The 25,934-nt window shown below is 38.6% G+C and overlaps 1 protein-coding gene across 11 annotated transcripts in view; it reads right to left on the reverse strand.

Annotated features, from left to right (window-relative positions):
• Positions 1 to 25,934, reverse strand: part of ULK4 (unc-51 like kinase 4) — a 559,288-nt gene that overhangs the window by 426,981 nt on the left and 106,373 nt on the right. For 10 of the 11 annotated variants that reach the window (XR_009048679.1, XR_009048678.1, XR_009048680.1 and 7 more), the window contains one exon: positions 25,331 to 25,513. The exons of the other annotated variant lie outside the window; for it this stretch is intronic. Coding sequence is in view for 7 of the 10 variants with exons in the window: in XM_057704479.1 (XP_057560462.1) it covers positions 25,331 to 25,513 (183 nt within the window). In the remaining 3 variants the exon portion in view is untranslated. The remainder of the gene's footprint in view (positions 1 to 25,330; positions 25,514 to 25,934) is intronic. 11 annotated transcript variants of the gene reach the window in all.

A 25,934-nucleotide genomic window follows, 5' to 3' on the forward strand; every position in this document is an offset into this window, starting at 1 on the left:
GAAAATATGTAATAAACAGAGCAGTCAACTCCGATGGCAGAAAATAAAATACTATCAGCTACTGTGTTTGCATTTTTTGTTTGTGCTGCACCCTATACCAAGTTGTTAATATGTATGACCTCATTTAAACCTGAAAAGAAGCTGTGCAGAGTTGATAATATTATCCCTATTTTAAAAACAAAAAGGAATCTTGAAAATGCAAATCAAAACTACAATGAGGTATCACCGCACACCGGTTAGAATGGGCATCATCAGAAAATCTACAAACAGTAAATGCTGGAGAGGGTGTGGAGAAAAGGGAACGCTCTTGCACTGCTGGTGGGAATGTAAATTGATACAGCCACTATGGAGAACAGTATGGAGGCTCCTTGCAAAACTAAAAATAGAACTACCATATGACCCAGCAATCCCACTGCTGGGTATATACCCAGAGAACACCATAATTCAAAAAGACACATGCACTCCAATGTTCATTGCAGTACTATTTACAATAGCCAGGACATGGAAGCAACCTAAACGTCCATCAACGTCCAGATGAATGGATAAGGAAGATGTGGTACATATATACAATGGAATATTACTCAGCCATAAAAAGGAATGAAATTGGGATATTTGTAGAGACATGGATGGACCTAGAGACTGTCATACAGAGTGAAGTGAGTCAGAAAGAAAAAAACAAGTATCGTATATTAACACATATATATGGACTATAGAAAAATGGTACAAATCAACCGGTTTGCAAGGCAGAAATAGAGACACAGAGGTAGAGAACAAACACACAGACACCAAGTGGGGAAAGCGGGGAGGGTGGGGGGGAATGAATTGGGAGATTGGGATACCAAATTGTACACTCTAAATATATGCTGTTTATTGTCTGTTAACTGTATCTCAATAAAAGTTCTTTAAAAAAAAAAGAAAAAGAAAAAGAAAATTTAAGCACTTTTGCCCCAATTCACAAAACTGGATTCAAATCCAGGCCAGGCAGATGGCAAACCCTGCCTCTTAACCACTCCATCACAATGACTGGAAGCATGGCAATAAATACCTACAACAACTGAAAGTCACAACTGCACGTAGGCAAGAACTTCTGAGCAAACCTGCACACACAAAATCACATCTCTAGTCTACACAGCTGAGGTCCTACAGACATAAAATAAAAGCAACAGCCAATATGGAACACAAAAGAAAAACCTATATTTCTATGACACTCTTTAATTAAAGGTTTAATACGACACAGAGGAGTAAGTGTTGATAAGTATTCGTGTCACTGTCTCTTCTGACAGATTGTACATCATTTCAGGTGCCTACTGATATGCAAAAAATGGAACACACACACAGGGTTAATGAATATAAGTAGGCAGAAATATGGAATCGTATTATTAGCAAGATGGCTACAGAGAGCAGGAATGTAAGTTCCCGAAAGTCCTTGACAGAGGGAAGCACCCAGCAGTGGCGCTGTGTGTCCCAGGTAGATGTAACCAGCTCAGTTTTTTGCCAAAGTCCTTTTACATTGAGTGCTACACTGTCAGGCAGGAAGAGTTTACACAGCCAGGTGTGTAAACTCTTCTCTTTAAAGATGGAGATATATTTATACATCTATATATCTACTTATCTGCATCTAGGCATCAGGTCTCACCTAGATCCTGAACCAAATAAACTAATTCATCAACTGGAGTGAAAAACAGCATCAACGCCAAGGTGCCTTTGAGTAATAGATCTGTTTCCACCTTGCCAGTTGACAGTAGAAAGCCCATTTCCCCACAGTCAACTCCCAGTTCTAATCTATACACTGTGGTCCAAGGACCAAAACCACACATCTGTTTCCCACACTAACACCGCTCCCACACATACACACGCATAGTTCCAAAACCATTCAAATACCCACCAGCCATGGACTGAAAAGCTGTTCTAGAGTACAGGAGACGAGAGAGACATGATAACCGACTGCAAGTCAAGATCTAGAAGTTGTGTTTCACATGAGAAAGTATTACTGGGACAACTACGAAATCTGAACAAGGTCCAGATTAGCTATTTATGTTAAATAAATGTTAGCGTCTTGATTTTTAAATCAATGGTTTATTTTTTAGGGAATATTCAGTGAAGTAATTTGAGGTAAAGGAGCATCAGGTCTGTGACCTCATCTCAAATGAGTAGGAACACACACACAAACACGGTAGAAGATAAAGAGAAACTATACAGCAAATAAGGTGAAACGTTAACATCTGGTGGATGTGGGTGCCAGGATACAGTGCAGTCCTTCGTATTGCACATTCAACACTAAACTCAGCACCTACCCTAAACATGATAATCCTACTTTGAGGGTCATCAATCCAATAGCCAAACACAGAAATCTGAGCAGCCTCCTTGACTCTTCCTTCCTCTCCCCAGTGTCCAACTGATACCCAGTTTCTATGAGAACAACACTCACGCGGTCATTGCCCTATTTCAATGCATCCTTATATCTTTGCTGAATTACTGTATCAGGCTTTGTCTAACTTTGCTTTCTTCCATCTCTTCTACAAGTTGCAGCCACAGTGATCTTCTATAAGAACAAGTACGTTATCCACCTATAACGTTGCTACAACCCTTGACAGAAGCTAAAATCCCTTATCACGGCATACAAGGCTCTTCATGATCTGGCTTTTTATTATCCTTCCAAAATCACTTCTAGCATCACCACTTCTCTCACATACTCCCAACAGGCACCATGAGGAAATAAACCAAGGAAGAGGAGAACACAGGAAAGAGACAGAGGGAATCCCAGGATGATTCTAGGGTGATAGCTACTATTACCAGGTTCAGAGGCTGCCTATCCATAACGGAGTTAGACACGAGGCTCCAGGAGAGATCTCTTTAAGGAGAAAAAATGGACAGAATACCTGATGCAACTGAATGCAATGTGAAAACAAAACGTGATGTAATAAAAGTTTGCTAAATGTTGACCTAACCAAAATTAATACACTGAGTGCATGTGGGTGGTGGTTCTGTCCTACCTGGAAATAAACTCTAGACAAATCTAAGATTTAAAAAATAAACACCAAATGACCAAAAGATCTAGAAGATGCCATGGAAGATACAGATACATACATACATATTAATACATACTTAAAATCTCAGATTTGAGAAAATGTTCATAAATAATGTATTAGAATACCAAAAAATGTCACATTCTATATGGAAATAAAACATTATAAATGAAGAAAAAAGAATCACATAAACCAGGGAATATAATTGTATCACATTTTATGGGTAAATGGCTAATTTTCTTCACATATAAATATCATCAACAACGACAACCACAAAACTAAGGGAAAAAAAAAACTAAGAGCCCTAGAAACAACTGAAACCTCTGATCTCTTCTACGTGAAACATTAGCCCAGAATAATTTAAAACATTTCAAAATATACACAACACAGGAAGCAAGTTTCATATAAAGCTATTCTAAGAAGACAACAAAAAGTGAGAATTAAAGTACTTCAGCCAATGAAGAGTCTCCAACTCTACCCAACCAAAACAAAAAAATAAATAAATAAAGCAGAGGTAAACCATAACAGCTCAATCAGAAGAAAGTATCACTAAACAAGCAATTATAGACATAAAAAAGGTCCGAAACAGTTAGCTATACAAGAAAGTGTAGACATTATGCCTTAGGAACACAGATGCAAAAAATCCTCAACAAAATATAAGCAAGTTGAATCAAGCAATATATTAAAAGTATAATACGCTCAGGTTGGGTTTATCCTGGGAATTCAAGACTGGTTTGATATGTGAAAATCACTGTAATTCACCATAGTAACAGATTAAAAAAGAAAAACCACATGATCATATCAGTTGACAATGAAAAAGCATCGAACAAAATTCAGTATCCATTCATGATAAAATCTCTCACCAAACTAGGAATAGAAGGAAACATCCCCAATCTGAAAAACATCTAGAAAAAAACCTACCACTAACTACTCTAAATGTTCAAAGACTTGATGTCTCCTCCCACCCTGAAACTGGGAATTAAGCAAAGCTATCCCATCATTCATAATTAAATATTTTGCTGAAAGTCATAGGCAGTGTGTGATAAGGAAAGAAAACTAAAATGTATTCAGAGTGGAACGGAAGAAATATTCTCAGATATCACGACAATACAGAAAAGCTCATATAATCTACAGAAAAAAACAAACAAAAACCTTTTCCAACTAATAAGCACGTTTAGCAAGATCTGATGTATTTGTATATACCAGCAATGAACAACTGGAAAACAAATTTTTTAAGGTACCACTTTTCAACAGCTACAACAATAAAAACAAAAGAAATATAGATATAAATCTAACAAAATATGCTGAGAATCTACACGGTAAACTACAAAAGAGTAATGAAAGAAAAAAAATTTAAGATATAAATAAAAGACATTTCCTCTTCATGTATTAAGACTCAAGATAGTTAATATATATATATAAATTCTCCCCAAACTGATCCACAGATTAAATGCAATACCAATCAAAATTCCAGCAGGATTTTCAATAGATACACACAAGCTAATTTTAAGGTTTATATGTAAAGGCAAAGAACCTAGGATAATCAAAACAATTTTGGGGGGAAAAAGAAGAATCACACAATTATTTTACGACATTTTAAAAACTACACTAATCAGAACAATGTCGTATTGACAAAATGACAGATACATAGACCAAGGGAAAAATTAGAGAGTTCAGAAACATTACAGTCAATTGGTTTATCACAAAGGTACAAAGGCAATTTTGGAAAAAAGTTTTTGCTATCAACAACTGAATATCCACATGCAAAAAACCAAACTTCAACCCACACCTTGCACATACACAAAAACTAACCCAAAATGGATCATACAACTGAATGTAAAAGGTAAAACCACAAAATTCTTAAAAGGAAACAGAGGAGAACACCTTCATGACCTTAGGTTAGAAAGAATTCTTAGACAAAAACCAAAAGCACAATCCATAAAAGAAATAATTGATGGGGACTTCCCTGGTGGCGCAGTGGTTAAGAATCCGCCTGCCAATGTAGGGGACATGGGTTCGAGCTCTGGTCTGGGAAGATCCCACTGCCATGGAGCAACTAAGCCCATGCACCACAATACTGAGCCTGTGCTCTAGAGCCCGTGAGCCACAACTACTGAGTCCAGGTGTCACAACTACTGAAGCCCACACGCCTAGAGCCCACACTCTGCAACAATGGAAGCCACCACAATGAGAAGCTCGAGCACCACAGCTAAGAGTAGCCCCTGGTCTCTGCAACTAGAGAAAGCCCGCGCACAGCAACGAAGACCCAATGCAGCCAATAAATTAATTAATTTAAAAAAAAAGAACTGATAAACTCAACTTCATCAAACCATCAAACCTCTCCTCTGAAGAGGACACTGTGAGAAAAGATAAGCCACATACCAGAAGAAAACATTTATATCCAGAATATATAGAGAACTCTCAAAACTCAATATTAAGAAAAAAACATTTTTGGAGGACAAAATATTTAAACAGACATTTCACCAAAGGATGTATACAGATGTCAAATAAACACATGAAAGGATGCTCAATATCATAATCATTACGGTAACAAATTAAGATCACAAGACGCCTCTACACATTTATTAGAATGACTAAAATGAAAAATGACAAGTGTGTGGAGCCAATAGAATTCTATATACATTGCTGGTGGGAATGCAAAACAGCACAATCATTCTGGAAAATAATTTTGGCAGTTTCATAACAATGTTAAACACAGATCTATCATATATGCCTCAGCCACTGCACTTCTGAGTATTTACTGAAATGAAAACTTACATTCACAGAAAAATCTACATGTAACAGTTGATAGCAACATTACTCATAATAGCCAAAAAGTGGAAACAACCTATAAGTTCCTGAAAGGGTACATGGATAAATAAATGGTGGTATATCCACATAATGGAACAGTACTCAGCAAGCAAAAGGAATGAACTGATGGTACACACAACAACACAGGAATCGCAACTGCATTATGTTAAAAGAAACTAGCCTCAAAGATCACCCACTTACACAGCATTCTGGAAAAGGTAGAACCATATGGGCAGAGATGACATCACCGAGTGCCAGGGACTGGGATGGGACGTGGTTCACCCAGAAAGGGAGCAGCACAAGGTCATTCTCTGGGATGTTGGAACTGTTCTGTATCCTTCTTGTGGTGGTGGTGACAAGAGTCTATGCATGTGTTAATCCTCGTATAACTACACTCCAAAAAACTATGAATTGTACTGTATATAAATGTTATATATAAATCAATACATATACACACACAATCAGGCAAATTCAAGCAAAAAAGAAAGCAAAAACTTTGTTCCTGATATACAAAGAATTACATAATCATTTTTTCCTGATTACAGGGTAGAATTTAAGCCAAAAAAAAAGTAAACAACAAACAACACTTTTTAATACCAAAGGCCACCGTTCACAACACATACACAACAGTACTGAATACAGTAATGCAGGTTATGCCTTACACAGTATGAAAAACACCTTTAAAAAGTGAAGACTGCAGGAGATGGAAGATGGTCTCGAAGACTTAATCACACCACTCTCAGTCCAAGACTGTCATGAGAACAAAAATAAGGATACAGAAGACCTAAATAACATAATAGATTAGATGTTATGGATATGCACTAAAATTTAGACTCAAATAATAGAAAATGTACCTTTTTCTTAAACATGAAATGTTCCTTTAAGGTACATAATAGGTAATAAGGAAAACTTGAATAGAATCCATAAAGTAAAAAATAACTGTTACAATCACAATGCTGTAAAAGTAGAAATTAATTTAAAAAAATAATCCAAAAGGTCCTTCTACCTGGAAAATTTTAAAACACTCTATTAAACAATCCTTGAGTAAAAGAAAATGCAAACCAAAACTGCAGAATTTTAAAAAATAATAGTAAAACACTATATATAAGTAATAAAACACTATATGTAAGAATCTATAAGATACAATTAAAGCAGTCTCAGAAGAAAATGTGACCTGCAGATACACTTGTAAATTAAAATGAAAGAAGTGTGTGAACTAAATTCCCAACACAAAAAGCTGAAAAAAGAACAAGGTAAAGCAAAATGAAGCTAAGGGAGAAAATAAAGATGCAAGTAAAAATTAGCAAGGTAAAACATAGGAGGAAAAAATGGAAAATGGTAAGTCAAAATGCTGCCTCTGAAAAATAACAAAATAAAGCACTCACTAAATTAATCAAGAAAAAGGGGAGACAGTAAAGATACACAAAAAGAAAAATTACCATTGCCTAACCTCAACTTAATGGTGTGAAAGTCAGCTATGTTACGTACACTAGTTCATATTTTATTGCTATATAATATTTCATTGTGTGAACACAGAAAAATATACATATCCACTTTACTCTTGGACATTTGGGTCATTTGGGGTTTGGAACTATAATGAGTAAAGCTGCTATGGGCATTCTTATACGTGTCTTTCTGTAAACACATAAATATGTGTTCTGATTAAGAATGACAAAAATACAAACCATTTAAGAAATAACTTAAAAGAGAAATGTATGATTTACATGAAGGAAACTATAGATTGTTATTAAATGATAAGAAAACACTTGAAAAAATGAAGTATCAGCTTAATATCATAATCACAGTAAGGAACTTGGGATCTGGCGTCAAGAAACCTGAGTACAAGTACCACGTTCCTTGACAAAATAGCCTCTCTCTGATTCTGTTTCCTCAACTTTAGAATGAAGTGGAGATGATTACACATACACATTTCATAGGCTTGATATTATGATGGAAAGCTTTTGTCTAACTAGATTCCAGAAAATATCACAAAGCAGAAAGCTGCAAGAATTCCAGTTTTTAAATCTGTATGGAAAATATAAATAAAACAATAGAAAGAAGAAAACAATCACAAGTATATTTTAAGACTTTAGCAAATAGGGGCTTCCCTGGTGTCACAGTGGTTAAGAATCCACCTGCCAGTGCGGGGGACACGGGTTCGATCCGTGGGCTGGGAAGATCCCACATGCCTCGGGGAAGATCCCACATGCCTCGGAGCAACTAAGCCCGTGTGCCACAACTACTGAGCCTGTGCTCTAGAGTCCGTGAGCCAAAACTACTGAAGCTCACACACCTAGAACCCATGCTCCACAACAAGAGAAGCCACTGCAGCGAGAAGCCAGTGCACCTCAATGAAGAGTAGCCCCAGCTCGCCACAACTAGAGAAAGCCCGCACACAGCAATGAAGGCCCCCCACAAAAAAAATAATAAAATAAAAATGTTTTTAAAAAGACTTTCGCAAATAAAAAAGATAAAGGACAGACTATTCATATAATGATATACTTACTTTACTATTTTTACTAGAAAAACTCTCAACAGGTTGTGAAAGTTTTTAAAAATGAGGGAAAAACTTATGATACTATATATCTGTCAAAATAAATACAAAACCTTGGAAAAACTATTTGAAATATCTGAAACTTTTTACAAAGAATCAACATCTTTAGGTATAAATAACTTTTACCAATTTAACTTTTATGAACACTCTAGTTTAAAAAATTGCAGGAGCAAGCAAACAACTAATAAAAGAATTCTAAACTGCCTACAAGCAAATAAATCATGTACCCTCACTAGTAGGCAAAGACATGCAAATTTAGGAAAAATAAAGATCTATGTTAATACAAAACAGACTAGCAAAGACAAACTGGCATGGTCATGGGTAAATGGATAAATCTTAAATATAGCTCATGTGAAAGTAAGTGTTCAACCTTTCCTCTAGCCGGTACAAAAGTGAGTTGTTTTCTCCAAAGCCTTAAAAATGTTATTTTCTTCTGACACAGCTGTAATATCTCAAAAATTTTAACCTAACAAAGTGATGAACAAAAGAGCTTTAAGATAAAGAATGCTCATGGTAGTACTGTTTATAAGACAAACAAAAATAGGAAACAACCTTAACATCCCCAAATAGGGAATTTGTTAAATCATAATTGTAGCAAAGATTGCAGCTACTCATATCCAGTTTTACCTTCTTTCATTACAAACACTAATGATGCAAGTGCGGAGGGCAGGTGGAGTAGGAAAGGGAAGTCACAGAAGTGACACTACATGACTGCCGATCCTGAAAGGCCACGCAGCTTCTGCCTGGTTCTCTTGGGACACTCTCTCTTGGAACCCAGCCACTGCGCTGTGAGGAAGCCCAAGCAGCCTTTAGGGGCCCATGGGGAAAGCAACTGAGGCTCCCAGCCCACAGCCCAGCAGGGTTCCCAGGGAACAGCGAGCATCAATTTGCCAGTCATCTGAGTGAGCCTTCTGGAAAGTTTATTCTCCAACCCCCATTCAAGCTTTCCCAGCCTAGCCCAAATTACAGACTGGTGAGGAAAATAAATGATTGGTCTTGTTTAAGACACTACATTTTGAAATAGTTACACAGCAAGATATACGTGAAATATAGCTTAAGTATATAACAAAAGAGGAAATTTTTCCAGGCGCAACAGAAGTTTCATACAGCAATGGTTGTAATTTTAAAACATGACATGTCACTAAGAAGTGATGATGAGGTCTACTGTATTTCTTATTGATGGAGTGTTATGAAGCCATTACTAACAATCTTGCAAAACTAAAATAACATTTATTATTTTGAGTGAAACAAACTAGACAAACTATAGCAAATACCGAAGATAAAAGAATGCATACAGATTTGTTTGTAACATAGTAATTCCCAGTCCCTTGCAAAATGCAATATATTACAGACTCCAATTTTGGATCTAAGCCTACAAGCATCTTATGCCCTAAGTAAATTCTCATTTAGTCATCTCAGAAAAACTAAATGAACAGTACTGACTGACTCCCTAAAACTGATTGCCCAGGGCACCGTATTTAATCTTAGACAACATGCACCTGACCTCTAGAACGGTATTAATCTTACAACACTGAGGAGGGAAGATTACAGGCTGCAGGCAAAGACTAGTGCCAAAGATGAATAATCAGAACTACCTTTAGAGAACCAAAAATGACCTCAGGTCACTTCAGTTTGCAATCCACTATGCGGTCAGCTTTGATTTAAATTCATCTTGCCACTTGGCTCAACGTAACTAAATTTTACATGCGGAGAAAAAAAGGCACGAGCTGTTTAGGTCTATAGCCCAAACCACAGAATAACAAGTTTATGTCCAACATTTAAATGTTTCCTGGCAATGATTTCAGAATGGACGTATCTACATAACATAAACATGGTATGATGAAATGTTCACCACGTGAGGAACTGGTCGAAATACGTGAAGCTTCCATCACAAAGAAAATCATATCTTGATCAAAAGTAAGCAAAAGGAGGAAAAGATGGCAGCGAAGTAGAGAGACGTGGAGTGCATCCCTCCCCACAGATGCATTGGGAATGCACGGAAGGACGCAGTAATTCTCACAGAGAACCAGCTGAACACCAGCAGACGGCCTCGGACACCGGATGGGACTGCGGGGAGCCCGACATAGCCGGTAGGGAGGCATCTACGAGGGCTCAAAGAGGGTGAAGCGGCGGAGCTGTGGCAGACGGGAGGGAGTGAGAAACATTCAGAGGGTCCGCAGCGCAGCTCAGCGTTCCCGGACCAAGACATCGATCCGCGGCTGAACGGAGGGTCCAGGAGCGGGAGTGTGGGAGCAGGAGAGCTGGTTCAGTGTGGGAAACATTGTTGCCGGACCGAGAGGACAGGAGGGAGGAGGCCCGCGGAGAGGAGTGCCCGTTCCTGAGAGCTGCCCGGCCATGATGGCGGCTGGAGGCTGCAGGCTCACTGGCGGCTGGGAGGAGCCACGCGCATAGCCTCTCTCTCTCTTTCCGCGCCTCTGCAACAGGCAGTGGAGAGACGCCCTGCGGGCCACCTAAGGCGCTCAGGGATAACAAGTACCCTCAGGCACTCGGGTGGGGCTAGATTAAAACCCCTTGCAACGCCAGCAGCAGGGAGGCTGCCAAGAGAAAAAAAAAAAAAGAAGAAAAGAAAAAAACCCCCGAGAGAGGCCCAACTCTAAGACTTTCTGTTTATGCCTGAGCCACCGGCACCCTCTGCAACAGGCACCTCCAAGCCTGACTGAGACATCAGTGCGCCACTGCTCACTCCCTCCCAGGAGAAGGAGCCACTGTTGTACCCTCTCCCTCCCCACACACCGACGCTTACAGACGAACAATAAAGGAACCTCTGCTGGTCACAGAATAACGCAAAAAAACCCAAGGACAAGCAACCCCAAAAGTTTGGACAACCATGAGGAAACAAAGAAACACCATGCAGGCAAAGGAGCAAGAAAAAAACCCACAAGACCAAATAAATGAGGAGGAAATAGGAAAAATGCCTGAAAAGGAATTTAGAGTAATGATAGTAAAAATGATACAAAATCTCGATAACAAAATAGAGAAAGTACAAGAAACAGTTCATAAGAACTCAGAAAAACAAACAGCAATGGATAACAAAATAACGGAAATTAAAAATACTCTAGATGCTATAACCAGCAGAATGACTGAGGCAGAAGAACGAATAAGTGAGTTGGAAGATAGAATGGGGGAAATAACTGCCACAGAGCAGGAAAAAGAAAAAATAATAAAAAGATTAGAAGACAGTCTCAGAGACCTCACTGATAACATTAAGCGTACCAACATTCGAATTATAGGCATCCCAGAAGAAGAAGAAAACAAGAAAGGGTCTGAGAAAATCTTTGAAGAGGTTCTAGTGGAAAACTTCCCCAACATGGGAAAGGAAATAATTCACCAAGTCCAAGAAGCACAGAGAGTCCCATACAGAATAAACCTAAGGAGAAATACACCGAGACACATATTAATCAAACTAACGACAACTAAACACAAAGAAAAAATATTAAAAGCAGCAAGAGAAAAGCAACAAACAACATATAAGGGAAAACCCATCAGGATAACAGCTGACCTTTCCACAGAAACTCTGCAGGCCAGAAGGGAATGGCAGGATATCCTGAAAGTCCTGAAAGAGAGAAACCTACAGCCAAGAATACTCTACCCAGCAAGAATCTCATTCAGATTTGAGGGAGAAATCAAAAGCTTTCCAGACAAGCAAAAGTTAAGAGAATTCAGCACCACCAAACCAGCCTTACAACAAGTGCTAAAGGAACTTCTCTAAGTAGGAAACACAAGAAAAGGAAAACACCTACAAATACAAACTCAAAACAATTCAGAAAATGGTAATTGGAACACACATGTCAATAATCACCTTAAATGTAAATGGATTAAATGCTCCAACCAAAAGACACAGACTGGCTGAATGGATACAAAAACAAGACCCTTCTATATGCTGCCTACAAGAAACCCACTTCAGACCAAGGGATACATATAGACTGAAAGTTAAGGGATGGAAAAAGATATTCCATGCAAATGGAAGTCAAAAGAAAGCTGGAGTAGCAATACTCATATCAGACACATTAGACTTGAAAGTAAAGACTATTAAAAGAGACAAGGAAGGACACTACATAATGATCAAGGGATCCATCCAAGAAGAACCTATCACAATGGTAAATATCTATGCCCCCAATATAGGAGCACCTCAATACATAAGGCAAATGCTAACAGCTATAAAAGGGGACATCAACAGGAACACAATAATAGTGGGAGACGTGAACACCCCACTTACATCAATGGACAGATCATCCAAACAGAAAATAAATAAAGACACACAAGCTTTAAATGACACATTAGACCATCTCGACTTAACTGATATTTATAGGACATTCCATCCAAAAAAGACAGACTACACGTTCTTCTCAAGTGCACACGGAACATTTTCCAGGATAGATCACATCTTGGGTCACAAATCAAACCCTGGCAAATTCAAGAAAATTGAAGTCATATCAAGCATCTTCTCAGACCACAACGCCATGAGACTAGATATCAATTACAGGAAAAAAACTGCAAAAAAGACAAACACATGGAGGCTAAACAATTCACTCCTAAACAACCAAGGAATCACTAAAGAAATCAAAGAGGAAATCAAAAAATATCTAGAAACAAATGACAATGAAAACACAACAACCCAAAACCTATGGGACGCAGCAAAAGCAGTTCTAAGGGGGAAGTTTATAGCAATACAGTCCTACCTTAAGAAACAAGAAAATGATCGAATAAACAACCTAACCTTACACCTAAAACAACTAGAGAAAGAAGAACAAAGAAACCCTAAAGTGAGCAGAAGAAAAGAAATCATAAAGATCAGAGCAGAAATAAATGAAAAAGAAAGGAAAGAAACCATAAGAAAAATAAATAAAACTAAAAGCTGGTTCTTTGAGAAGATTAACAAAATTGATAAACCATTAGCCAGACTCATCAAGAAAAAAAGGGAGAAGATGCAAATCAACAGAATTAGAAATGAAAAAGGAGAAGTAACAACGGACACCTCAGAAATACAAAACATCATGAGAGACTACTACAAGCAACTATATGCCAATCAATTGGATAACCTGGAAGAAATGGATACATTCTTAGAAAAATACAATCTTCCAAGACTGAACCAGGAAGAAATAGAAACCATGAACAGACCAATCACAAGTATGGAAATTGAGGCAGTGATTAAAAATCTCCCAACACACAAAAGCCCAGGACCAGATGGGTTCACAGGCGAATTCTATCAAACATTTCGAGAAGAGTTAACACCTATCCTTCTCAAACTCTTCCAAAATATTGCAGAAGGCGGAGCACTCCCAAACTCATTCTATGAGGCTACCATCACCCTGATACCAAAACCAGGCAAAGATGTCACAAAAAAAGAAAACTATAGACCAATATCACTGATGAATATAGATGCAAAAATCCTCAACAAAATACTAGCTAACAGACTGCAACAGCGCATTAAAAAAATCATACACCATGATCAAGTGGGGTTTATCCCTGGGATGCAAGGATTCTTCAATATACGCAAATCAATCAACATGATACATCATATCAACAAATTGAAGGATAAAAACCATATGATCATTTCAATAGATGCAGAAAAAGCTTTTGACAAAGTTCAACATCCATTTATGATAAAAGCTCTCCAGAAAATGGGCATAGAAGGAAATTACCTCAACATAATAAAAGCCATATATGCAAAACCAAAAGCCAACACTGTTCTCAATGGAGAAAAACTGGAAGAATTCCCCCTAAAAACAGGAACAAGACAAGGGTGTCCACTCTCACCACTATTATTCAACATAGTTTTGGAAGTTTTAGCCACAGCAATCAGAGAAGAAAAAGAAATAAAAGGAATCCAAATAGGAAAAGAAGAAGTAAAATTGTCACTCTTTGCAGATGACATGATATTATATATAGAAAACCCTAAAGACTCTACCAGAAAACTGCTAGCACTCATTGATGAGTTTAGTAAAGTAGCAGGATACAAAATTAATGCACAGAAATCTCTTGCATTCCTATACACTAACAACGGAAGAGCAGAAAGAGAAATGAAGGAAACTCTCCCATTCACCATTGCAACCAAAAGAATAAAATACCTAGGAATAAACCTGCCTAAGGAGGCAAAAGATCTGTATGCAGAAAACTTTAAGACATTGATGAAAGAAATCAAAGACGACACAAATAGATGGAGGGACATACCATGTTCCTGGATTGGAAGAATCAACATCGTGAAAATGTCTGTACTACCCAAAGCAATTTACAGATTCAATGCAATCCCGATCAAATTACCAATGGCATTTTTCACAGAACTAGAGCAAGAAATCTTACGATTTGTATGGAAACGCAAAAGACCCTGAATAGCCAAAGCAATCTTGAGAAGGAAAAATGGAGTTGGTGGAATCAGGCTTCCTGACTTCAAACTATACTACAAGGCCATAGTGATCAAGACAGTATGGTACTGGCACAAAAATAGAAAGGAAGATCAATGGAACAGAATAGAGAACTCAGAAGTAAGCCCAAACACATATGGGCACCTTATCTTTGACAAAGGAGGCAAGAATATACAATGGAAAAAAGACAGCCTCTTCAATAAGTGGTGCTGGGAAAATTGGACAGCTACATGTAAAAGAATGAAATTAGAACACTTGCTAACACCATACACAAAAGTAAACTCCAAATGGATTAAAGACCTGCATGTAAGGCCAGACACTATCAAACTCCTAGAGGAAAACATAGGCAGAACACTATATGACATCCATCAAAGCAACATCCTTTTTGACCCACCTCCTAGAATCAGGGAAATAAAATCAAGAATAAATGAATGGGACCTCATGAAACTTAAAAGCTTTTGCACAGCAAAAGAAACCATAAACAAGACTAGAAGGCAACCCTCAGAGTGGGAAAAAATAATTGCCTATGAAACAACGGACAAAGGATTAACCTCCAAAATATACAAGCAGCTCATGAAGCTTAATACCAAAAAAGCAAATAACCCAATCCACAAATGGGCAGAAGACCTAAATAGACATTTCTCCAAAGAAGACATACAGATGGCCAACAAACACATGAAAAGATGCTCCACATCACTCATCATCAGAGAAATGCAAGTCAAAGCCACAATGAGGTATCACCTCACACCAGTCAGAATGGCCATCATCACAAAGTCTGGAAACAACAAATGTTGGAGAGGGTGTGGAGAAAAAGGAACTCTCCTGCACTGTTGGTGGGACTGTAAATTGGTACAGCCACTATGGAAAACAATTTGGAGGTTCCTTAAAAAACTACAAATAGAACTACCATATGACCCAGTAATCCCACTACTGGGCATATACCCAAAGAAAACCATAATCCCAAAAGAAACTTGTACCATAATGTTTATTGCAGCACTATTTACAATAGCCAGGACATGGAAGCAACCTAAATGCCCATCAACAAATGAATGGATACAGAAGATGTGGCATATATATACAATGGAATATTACTCAGCTATAAAAAGGGATGAGATGGAGCTATATGTAATGAGGTGGATAGACCTAGAGTCTGTCATACAGAGTGAAGTAAGTCAGAAAGAGAAGGACAAATATTGTATGCTAACTCACATATACGGAATCTAAAAATGGTACTGTTGGACTCAGTGACCAGAACAAGGATGCAGATACAGAGAATGGACTGGAGAACTCGAGGTATGGGAGGGGGCGGGGGGTGAAGGGGAAACTGAGACGAAGCGAGAGAGTAGCACAGACATATATATACTACCAACTGTAAAATAGTCAGTGGGAAGTTGTTGTATAACAAAGGGAGTCCAACTCGAGGATGGAAGATGCCTTTGAGGACTGGGGCGGGGAGGGTGGGGGGGGCTTGGGGGGGCGTCAAGGAAGGGAGGGAAGATGGGGATATGTGTATAAAAACGGATGATTGAACCTGGTGTACCCCCCCAAAAAATAAATAAATTAATTAAAAAAAAAAACTAAAAAAGAAAAAAAGAAAAAAAGTAAGCAAAAGAAGGATAATAGAGCAAAAATATGAGTAAATACAATAAACTTTCAAAAAATAGTAAGCAAAAGGATAAAAACCCCTTCAGTATATATCATAAGGACAAAATTGTAAGATAAATAAAAAATAACAATGATGTAGAGAACGAGTTATTTATTTCTAAAGAGGTAAAATTCATCTGTTTCAATCAACTGTCACAGTTGAAAATAAAGGAGTACAGCCTAGCCATCAAATTACGATAGCCTCAAAAAACAAAAAAATGAGGAATCCTGTGGATAACTATACTGACAATTTTCCCATTTAACGTTGATGGAAGTAAAAACGTACTGATTAAATCTAAAATTGTTTTTGGATTACACTTGCTTTAAAGAAGTTTAGCCAAGTATCTAAGTGAAATGCTTCTTATAGAACACATTTACTATGTAGCTAGACAAAAAATGTCAATACAAACTCGTGTTATTAATACGCATAAACTAATTACCATACTTTAAATTAGCAACCATTGAGTCAAGATGCCTAGAGACTTTATGAGAAAAAAACCTGAGCTGACAGCTTTCAAATTTTGCAAAGTTTTATATGCATGAAATTTCATAATGATCTTCCATAGTACTTCCAAATAATGTAAGCAATCTGCACCTTCTGATTTATTATTAACCACTATTGTGCTACTTGGTCAAAACATCAAACCTGAACCAACAGCTTCAGTCAAACTAGACTGCTAAAATAAAAACGGACAGCAGGGACTTCCCTGATGGTCCAGTGGTAAAAGAATCCATCTTACAATGCAGGGGACGCAGGTTCGATCCCTGGTCAGGGAACTAAGATCCCACACGGCACGGGACAACTAAGTCCACGTGACACAGCTACTGAGCTTGCTCGCCTCAACTACAGCCCGCATGCTCTAGAATCTGCACCACAACTACAGAGCCCATGCACCCTGGAGCCTGCATGCCACAACTAGAGAGAACCTGCACACCACAGTGAAGAGCCCGTGCACTGCAACAAAAGATACTGCATGCTGCAACTAAGACATGACACAGCCATAAATAAATAAGTGAATCTTTAAAAAAAAAAAAAATGGACAGCAGCTCTTATCAAAATTAGCAAGTAGGACAAAAATTAGAAAGGCAGTATCAGTAGTAACACCCAGAAGGAAATCTTCTTATCAACGAGCATGAACTCACCTGTGAAACATGGTATGACTTTAAAAAGTAATGTTTAAATCGTGAGGTGTCCCCAAAGCATATGAAGTGCAAAGTATGCATCACTGATTATGCAGCTATGAAGTACATTCAAGGTGAGTTGGGAAACAAATAACTTGGGAAACAAATAACTGAGCCAGGTGTTTGAATCCATGTAACTGGTAAACAAGTTGATGTGAGTGTACTAAGTTCAATTAAATGAAATACAGCAGAGTAGGACTGCAGGGGTTTTATATATTTCAGTTTTCTTTTTTTTATAATAAATTTTAATTCATAGATCAATCTTTTGTTTTTTTATTTATTTTTTTATTTTTTGGCTGCATTGGGTTTTCGTTGCTGTGCACAGTCTTTCTCTAGTCGTGGAGGGAGAGGGTTACTCTTCATTGCAGTGAGAGGGCTTCTCAGTGCCGTGGCTTCTCTTGTTGTGGAGCACAGGTTCTAGGCCCACAGGCTTCAGCAGTTGCAGCACTCGGGCTCAGCAGTTGTGGCGCATGGGCTCAGTAGTTACGGCACACGGGCTTAGTTGCTCCTCAGTGTGTGGGATCTTCCCAGACCAGGGATTGAACCCATGTCCCCTGTACTGGCAGGCGGATTCTCAACCATTGCGCCACCAGGGAAGTCCCTCAATTCTCTAATATCAAGAATCAGGCACTGGGTTTTTTTTTTTTTTTTTTTTTTTTTAATTAATTAATTTATTTATTTTATTTATTTGCTGGCTGTGTTGGGTCTTCATTGCTGCACACGGGCTTTCTCCAGTTGCTGCGAGCGGGGGCTACTCTTCATTGTGGTGCGCAGGCTCATCATTGTAGTGGCTTCTCTTGTTGTGGAGCAGGGGCCCAGGCGTGTGGGCTTCAATAGTTGCAGCACATGGGCTCAGTAGTTGTGGCTCACGGGCTCTAGAGCACAGGCTCAATAGTTGTGGCGCACGGGCTTAGTTGCTCCGTGGCATGTGGAATCCTCCCAGGGCAGGGCTTGAACCCGTGTCCCCTGCATTGGCAGGCGGATTCTTAACCACTGCGCCACCTAGGAAGTCCAGGCACTGGGTTTTTAATGTAAGCTTTTTTTTAAAGTCACATTGGTGATGTTTTTACAAAGCAGTACACTAGTTTATTACAATTTTCATATACTTTCCCCCTTCTCCCTGTATGCATTTATATACATGTATATGAATGTATATACATATATGTGTGTGTGTAGATAGATAAGTAGATGAAAGGAAGAAAGGAGAGAGAGAGAGAAAGAGAGAGGAAGGAAGGGAGGGAGGGAGGAAGAAAAAGAAAGGCAAAGAGGAAAAGAGGGGAAGAAAGGAGTATGCCATTCTAAACCTGCAATGACATCTAGTATCAAACAATCATCCTTATTCACATTACTGGGTCTTCTTAACTTATTCAAACATTTCTTGGTTGTCTAAAGCTGATTCTCTGACAGATTCCTCAGGAAGAGCTCATGGGAACTATCTCTTCCATGTTCATACATCTACCTGTGATCTTTGTAACAGAACACCCAAGATATTGAATATAAAATCCTTGATGAGATACTCTCAGAGGAGCAGTTAAGATAACGCTTAATTTTACGTAAAAGTTTATCCTAAAGGAATCATTACAGATGTCCATGCAAAAGGATTTAGCCATAACAATGTTCTCCCTGGCAAAAAAAAAAAAAAAAAAGGAAATTCTTAAATGTGCAATAGTGAACTGCTAGAATGCATTGGGATACCTTCACATGGCAGAACATCATAACACTTTAAAAACAATACTGAAGGGGACTTCCCTGGTGGTCCAGCGGTTAAGAATCCGCCTGCCAATGCAGCGGACATGGGTTTGAGCCCTGGTCCAGGATGATCCCATGTGCCACGGAGCAGCTAGGCCTATGCCACAACTAATGAGGCTGCACTCTAGAGCCCATGAGCCACAACTGCTGAAGCCCACGTGCCCATAGCCTGTGCTCCACAATGAGAAGCCACCACACTGAGAAGCCCATGCACCACAACAAAGAGTAACCCCCACTCGCCACAACTAGAGAATCCCACATGCAGCAACGAAGACCCAACACAGCCATAAATAAATAAATAAACAAACAAATAAATCTTAAAAAAAAAAAATCACCTTCCAATGCACAGTGGATGCGGATTCAAACCCTGGTCAGGGAACTAAGATCCCACATGCTGTGGGCAACTAAACCACGTGCCACAACTACTGAGCTTGCATGCCTCAACAAGAGAGCCCAAGTGCTGCAAACTACAGAGCCCAGGCGTTCTGGAGCCCGCGTGCTGCAACTAGAGAGAGAAAACCCTGCATACCACAACTAGCGAGAAGCCCCACACATCGCAACAAAAAGATCCCTCATGCTTCAACTAAGACCCTGCACAGCCAAAAAAAGAAAAAAAGAAAAAAATTTAAAAAATTAAAAACAAATATAAGTAATATGGAAGAGTTATACTGTGTTAGACACAAATTCCTAACATCACTGAATAGGGAAAATATGAACAGATAGTATACAATTGATCCAATTCTAATAGCATGTACATATGGCAGGGAGGGAGAAATTCGTGAATGTCTGTGCATGTGTACATATACATGCACAATAAATATGAATTTGAAAGATACATCAAAATTTTTGAAGATATTTGGGAAGTTTAAGCACTTTATTTCTGTTCTGTATTCTATATTCCATATATTCTGGATTTTCAATACTAAACCCTAAAATTCATAGAAGTTATAAACATAATCTGATAAAAATAAGTTAAAATGGCATTAGCTACTTTCAGTTTCTAGATATTATAATTAAAGGAAATTGCAATGACTTCATCCAATACCTGTCTTCCTACTAAAACAGCAGGAAACATGTTTATGGACTCCCAAACTCCTCCAGCCCCAGATCTTTAAGACTGAGTATTTGTAGGATACATTGACAGCTTGGAAGAATCAGAAAAATAAAACTACAAAGTAAACCAGGAATTAAAAAAAAAAAGTTTATAGTGCAAAGATTAGTAAATAAGCTCACACCTAACTTACAAGGTTTTCTCATATGCCTCCAGAAGCTTCTCAATGAGCATCTGAATTATGAAAAGGTTATCAATTCCCTACATCTAGTGATGATGCAAGAATTACACACAAAGTACCATATACCATGGGTTCAGAAAGTATCCTATTAAGAGTTTCATTTGTTGTTGTTTTTCTTTTTTGAAAACAGGCTGGAAAAAGTGTTACTTTTTGCTTTGCCCAATTTTTCTAATTACTAGAATATGTGGAACACAATTTGTAACTCAAGAGTCCCTTGTCACCATGGTTGTGAACACTTTTCATATCATAGTGTGTGGAACTAACACTTGTTTTGGATAAAGGAATCTTCTGCCATTTAGCACAATCATGGGCAAGCAGATGCTTTAAAAGATGATGACAAAATAAAGCCAGCACCGTGATGCACGTGGCTGCTGGATAAGGAGGGTCTAAGGGTAACGATACCCACGTTAGCTGATGCAGCTGATACTGTGAACTTAAATTCTTTCAACACATCAATATCTACTCAAGAACATAAGCACGATTCACAAAGTAATAATAATACCATCTAGTTAATCTAGTCTAAGGTGAAAACATGGCTACAATTACATATCTCAAGTGGAGAATCAGAGAGATTAATTACTAACTGCAAATAACTTCAGATCATAAAGTATGCTGCTCATTAAATAATCCTAAACTCTAGGTTTTATTATAAGTTAAATATAGCATGTGCCTCAATGGCCGCTGGTTAAATTGCAAGTAAATGGTACTCTCATCATCCACCTTTCTAGAGAACAATTTGGCATTATTTATGCGGCCTTCTAAGTGTACATAACACCTGTGGTAATCTGCTAGCAGTGGACCCAAAGATGGATGTAAACAGGATGCTCACTACATCAGGGTGAGTACAAACCAAAAAGTCAGAGGCAAACAGCTCAACTGTGGGAGAAGACGTAAATTACCACAGCAGCACAAAACGAAAAATTTATACAGTAGTTTTTAAAATGGTCTTAGGGTATATTTAATGACATATTCATGAAACTGATAAATCAACACATTCTGATCATAATGTTATAAATGTGTGTGCATAAAATACATAGACATATGGACCAAAGACTAAAAAGAGACAAACCCACATGGCAACAGTAATTAGCTCTGGGCAGTTAGATTACAGCCAATTTTGTTTTCTTCTTTAGGTTCTTCTAATTTTTCTGCAGTAAATAGTAATCTCTCTTATTTAAAAGGAATGGCATGGGCCTCTCTTAGGGACTGAAGTTTCAACAACAAAAAAAATATCACGATCTAGAGGCATCAGTCCTCCAAAAAGAACAGGTGCAGTTCTTTCTCCCCCTCCAACAGGAAGCAGTAAGCCTGGTATTTGTTCCTGGGTCCATTCTTCTTCCACTCATTCTAGCCTATTAACAACCAAATGCTTGGAAAATTATACACACACACAATTAGCAATAATAAGGTTGGTAAATTTGCCTCTAAAACACACATCTATATACAAATACATGTACTTTTCTCTAAGTAAAAGTAAAACAATGCCACTATGTCTAAACCCCTAAGCAAGGCCAATATCACAGCCACACGTGAGCTGGGTCTTCTTCCTACTACCTAGCCTCTTTCTATGTCCCTTCCTCCCTACTCACCGCGTACAGCACCGCTGGCCTTCCTTCTCTTCCCGGTCTCCCCAAGACCTCTCACTCCTCAAGGAAGCTGAACTACAAAGTTCTTCCTGCAGAGGTTCACACAGCACACTCCTTCTTGTCTTTGAGGGCTCGGCTGGAATATCACCTCTTCAGAGAGGCCCTCCCTGACTCCCCCCCAGAAAATGGTGTCTGACTCCCCACTCTGCACACTTTCCCTTGCAAGACACTATCAGCATCCTCCTATTTAATGTTCTTCAGAGTGCTAACACATCCGAGATTATTCTGTTTCCTTGTTTATTGTCTGGCCTGAGCATCATTTTTAGCCTTTATAACCTCCATGAACTTGATAAAATCACTCAACACACTAAATCTCATTTGAGAATAACCCAGGGTTATAAGTCACTAAGTGTCTGGCCTATAATAAATGTTCACTATGAAGGTAAATTGCTTTAATTAATAAAAAAATAGAACCTTACCTTTTACATAACAATTCACTGTATATTACTGAGTGGCCATAGATACATTTTAAAGATTATAGGACAAGACAGAAAAGATGCAGAATGGTTAGAGGCCTCAGCACCTGAGAATCAATACATCAATGAGTTTGCGGGGTTTTCTCTCTGCCTCATACATCCCAGAATGGGTGTTGGATAATCCAGGAGCCCAACAGCGTGCGCGCATGCACACACACACACAAATACACAGGACAAAGCAGCTCTCTCAAGCCAAAGGATCAGGAAAGGGGCAGCCCGGAGAGACCAAAAACATTTAGACAATAGCTACCCTACTCCAGCCAAACACCATGGAAAAACCATGGCCCTTTTAGCAAAGGGCAAGAGGGGAGACTAGCCTCCTACCCTCACACGACTGTAGCAAGGCACCCCAACACTCTTCCCTGCCAGGGAAATAGAAAGGACCAAGAAAGACCAACCCAGCAGCAACAAGGCCCCCTTGACCCAACCATGAAATCAGTAGAGATACTGATGGGACACCAGGACCTCCACCCATGTACAGCAGTAATGATGTTCTCCTCCCGCTCTCCGCTGGGATGGCATCAGAGGAGGCAAGTGGCAACCCTTCACCTTTACCATCTTCCACCAGGAATGGGGAGCCCACCGCTACCCAACCAATGTCAGTGGAGGAGTAACGAGGAGCCCTTCCCCTACAAGCCGGGGGGGTGGGGGGGGGCATTGGAGGAAGCCTGGTGAAAAGCCTGAATGCCACCCCTGCCCAGCAATAAGGAGGGGCTCTACCATGTCCCTGGGGTGTCAAAAGAAGTCCACTGGGGAACCTGAACTTCCACCCCAACCTGGAAGGAACAAAGCATCACCATCCTTCCTCTGCCAATTCAGTGTCAGAGGAGGCCTACTAAAACAGAAGATTTAAATAAAATCCAGAGTCTTAAAACATAACACTCAAAATGTACAATGGACACAGAGCTTCTGTTTAAAAAGATGACAGAGTTCTGAAGCTTGGTTCCACGACAATGAGAATCTACTTAACACTCCTAACTGTACACTTAGGAGTGCTTAATGGTAAACTTCGTTTTTTTAGAATTTGAAAAAAATTTTTTAAGTGCCAATACTAGTTAAAATCAAAAGGTTATTTCTCATTTAATACATGTAATTATTCAATCATTTATTTAAATTACATGGAATATTAAACATTATAAAACAATTACAAAATCATATTAATTAATGCATATTATTTTACTACCTTTGTGAAATATCTTAAACTCAACCAATCAATGTCTGTACGAAGAAAAATGAAACAGCCTCTCTTACCACAATTTACACAGCAAAACTACTCAAGTGGTACTTTTTCTAATACAATGATTTTGGAAAATTTAATAGCAAAGTTAGATACACAGACTATTTTTCTCTGAGGCTCAAATTTCTTAGCAGAATTAAATCAGACTAATTAAAGGCAAAAAGTGATTTGCTCTCTATTTTGACTTTCAAGATCAAGTCTGCTATGTAAACCTGACAATTATTAATTATTGAAGTTTTTAGCTTTATAAAAAACCAAATTTAACGTGTTGCATTTCACGCAGGGGAAACATGGCAAAACTATATTTAAGTGGCCCCACTGCATACTTCCTGTGTTCCCTTCACCATGTTCTACAAAACTCCAATTTGACAGGTATCTCCCCTCAGAAAAAGGGTAATTGGTCCAATAAGTATAAAGAATACGTCATACTACATTACCCTCATGAAGATTCATAATACAAATGAGCACATGAAAAACTGGAAGAGGCTGTACAAGAGAAAATATCTCTAACTCACTGCTTTCCAAACACGTATACATAGCTGTGGTCCACTACTTTCACCAGGTAACACCTCACTGAACACTCATCTTCAAGGGCAGGGCTTCTCCAACCATAAAGTTCCAACAAATCCTTGATAGACCTCATTAAAATGTCAATTCTGATTCAGCAGGTCTGGGTGGGACCTCAGGGTCTGCATATCCAACACGCTGCCAGGTGATGCCAACGTTTCTGGTCCAGCGTTCACTCCTTAGCAGGCGGCTAGAGAAGACATTTTGAGGAAAGCTGCGACAGAGATTTCTTTGTAGCTATGCAGCTGTGATATGAATTGAACTTACAAACTCTATAGTCCATAAAATAAAGGAATATCAAAGGATTGGAAGGAGAAGAAGTTAAAAACAAGAGAAAGAGAGCTCTGAAGGTTATATGACTGGCAGAGTATTAGGACAAGGGAAGGAGTAAAAATGAGTCAGAGGAAGCAGAGAATATAAAGGGACCCCTTCTGTAAGGTAGGCAAAGGATATGGGAAAAGAAATGGGGGCTGAGGACAAGGAGGCATAAGAAACATCAGCATGGAGGAAGGACTCATAAATTTTCTAACTTTTCATTACTAAAATGGGACCAGCGGGCAGAGCCATTTACTAGATTTCTATTTTAATCACTAAAAGACTCTTATAACATCTTCAGATGAATGGCCTATGGAACAGAGGTTTGGCAAAGTTCAAAGGGCCCCATTAAGATGAGAAATAAATTCTACGGAGATATACTGCTTACTGAGCCACTAAAATTGCAGGAGAAAACAATAATTTTTAAAATAGAATAATAGGTCGAAACCTTTTCTTGGATCAGCCTCTGAAGATGAATTCCACAGGACAGCATAGCACTGAATAAGGTCAACATGTACTGCTGAACTTTGCAGATGGCAGAGGCCAGGGAGTTTATTACCATGGTCAGTCCCACCTTCTCAATCACATTCTGGAAGGCAGTAGGCGAATGGCGAGTGATTCTACACAAGGCCTGCAGGGACAGGAGAACAGACCCATCAGACAGCTCCAAGTGCGTAAACCAGTCCCCAGAAAGACAACAAATACTTCTGTGGAAAGGAGTCGAAGGTGCTTACCTTGCTCCTTCATTACCTATTTTGGCATAAGAAATCTGGACAATTTCAACACATTTAAAATTAAAATAACAATCCAGCTGCCAATAAAAACTTACGTTGTAAAACATTAGAAACGCTTATAATTATCATATATATTATGCATTAACTACAACGATAAAATAATTCATGCCTCTATACAGAAAAACTAAGTAATAAAAAATTAAGATGTCTTTTTTGTGCAGACATTAAGCTAAGGGCTGAAAAAACAGTCATAAAAGTCAAAATGTAATGTTTATTGTTTAGTATGTGAAGAACACACTCTGAGAATATCTAAAGACC

Source organism: Hippopotamus amphibius, chromosome 13, assembly GCF_030028045.1.
Source record: "Hippopotamus amphibius kiboko isolate mHipAmp2 chromosome 13, mHipAmp2.hap2, whole genome shotgun sequence".
Taxonomy (NCBI): Eukaryota; Metazoa; Chordata; class Mammalia; order Artiodactyla; family Hippopotamidae; genus Hippopotamus; species Hippopotamus amphibius.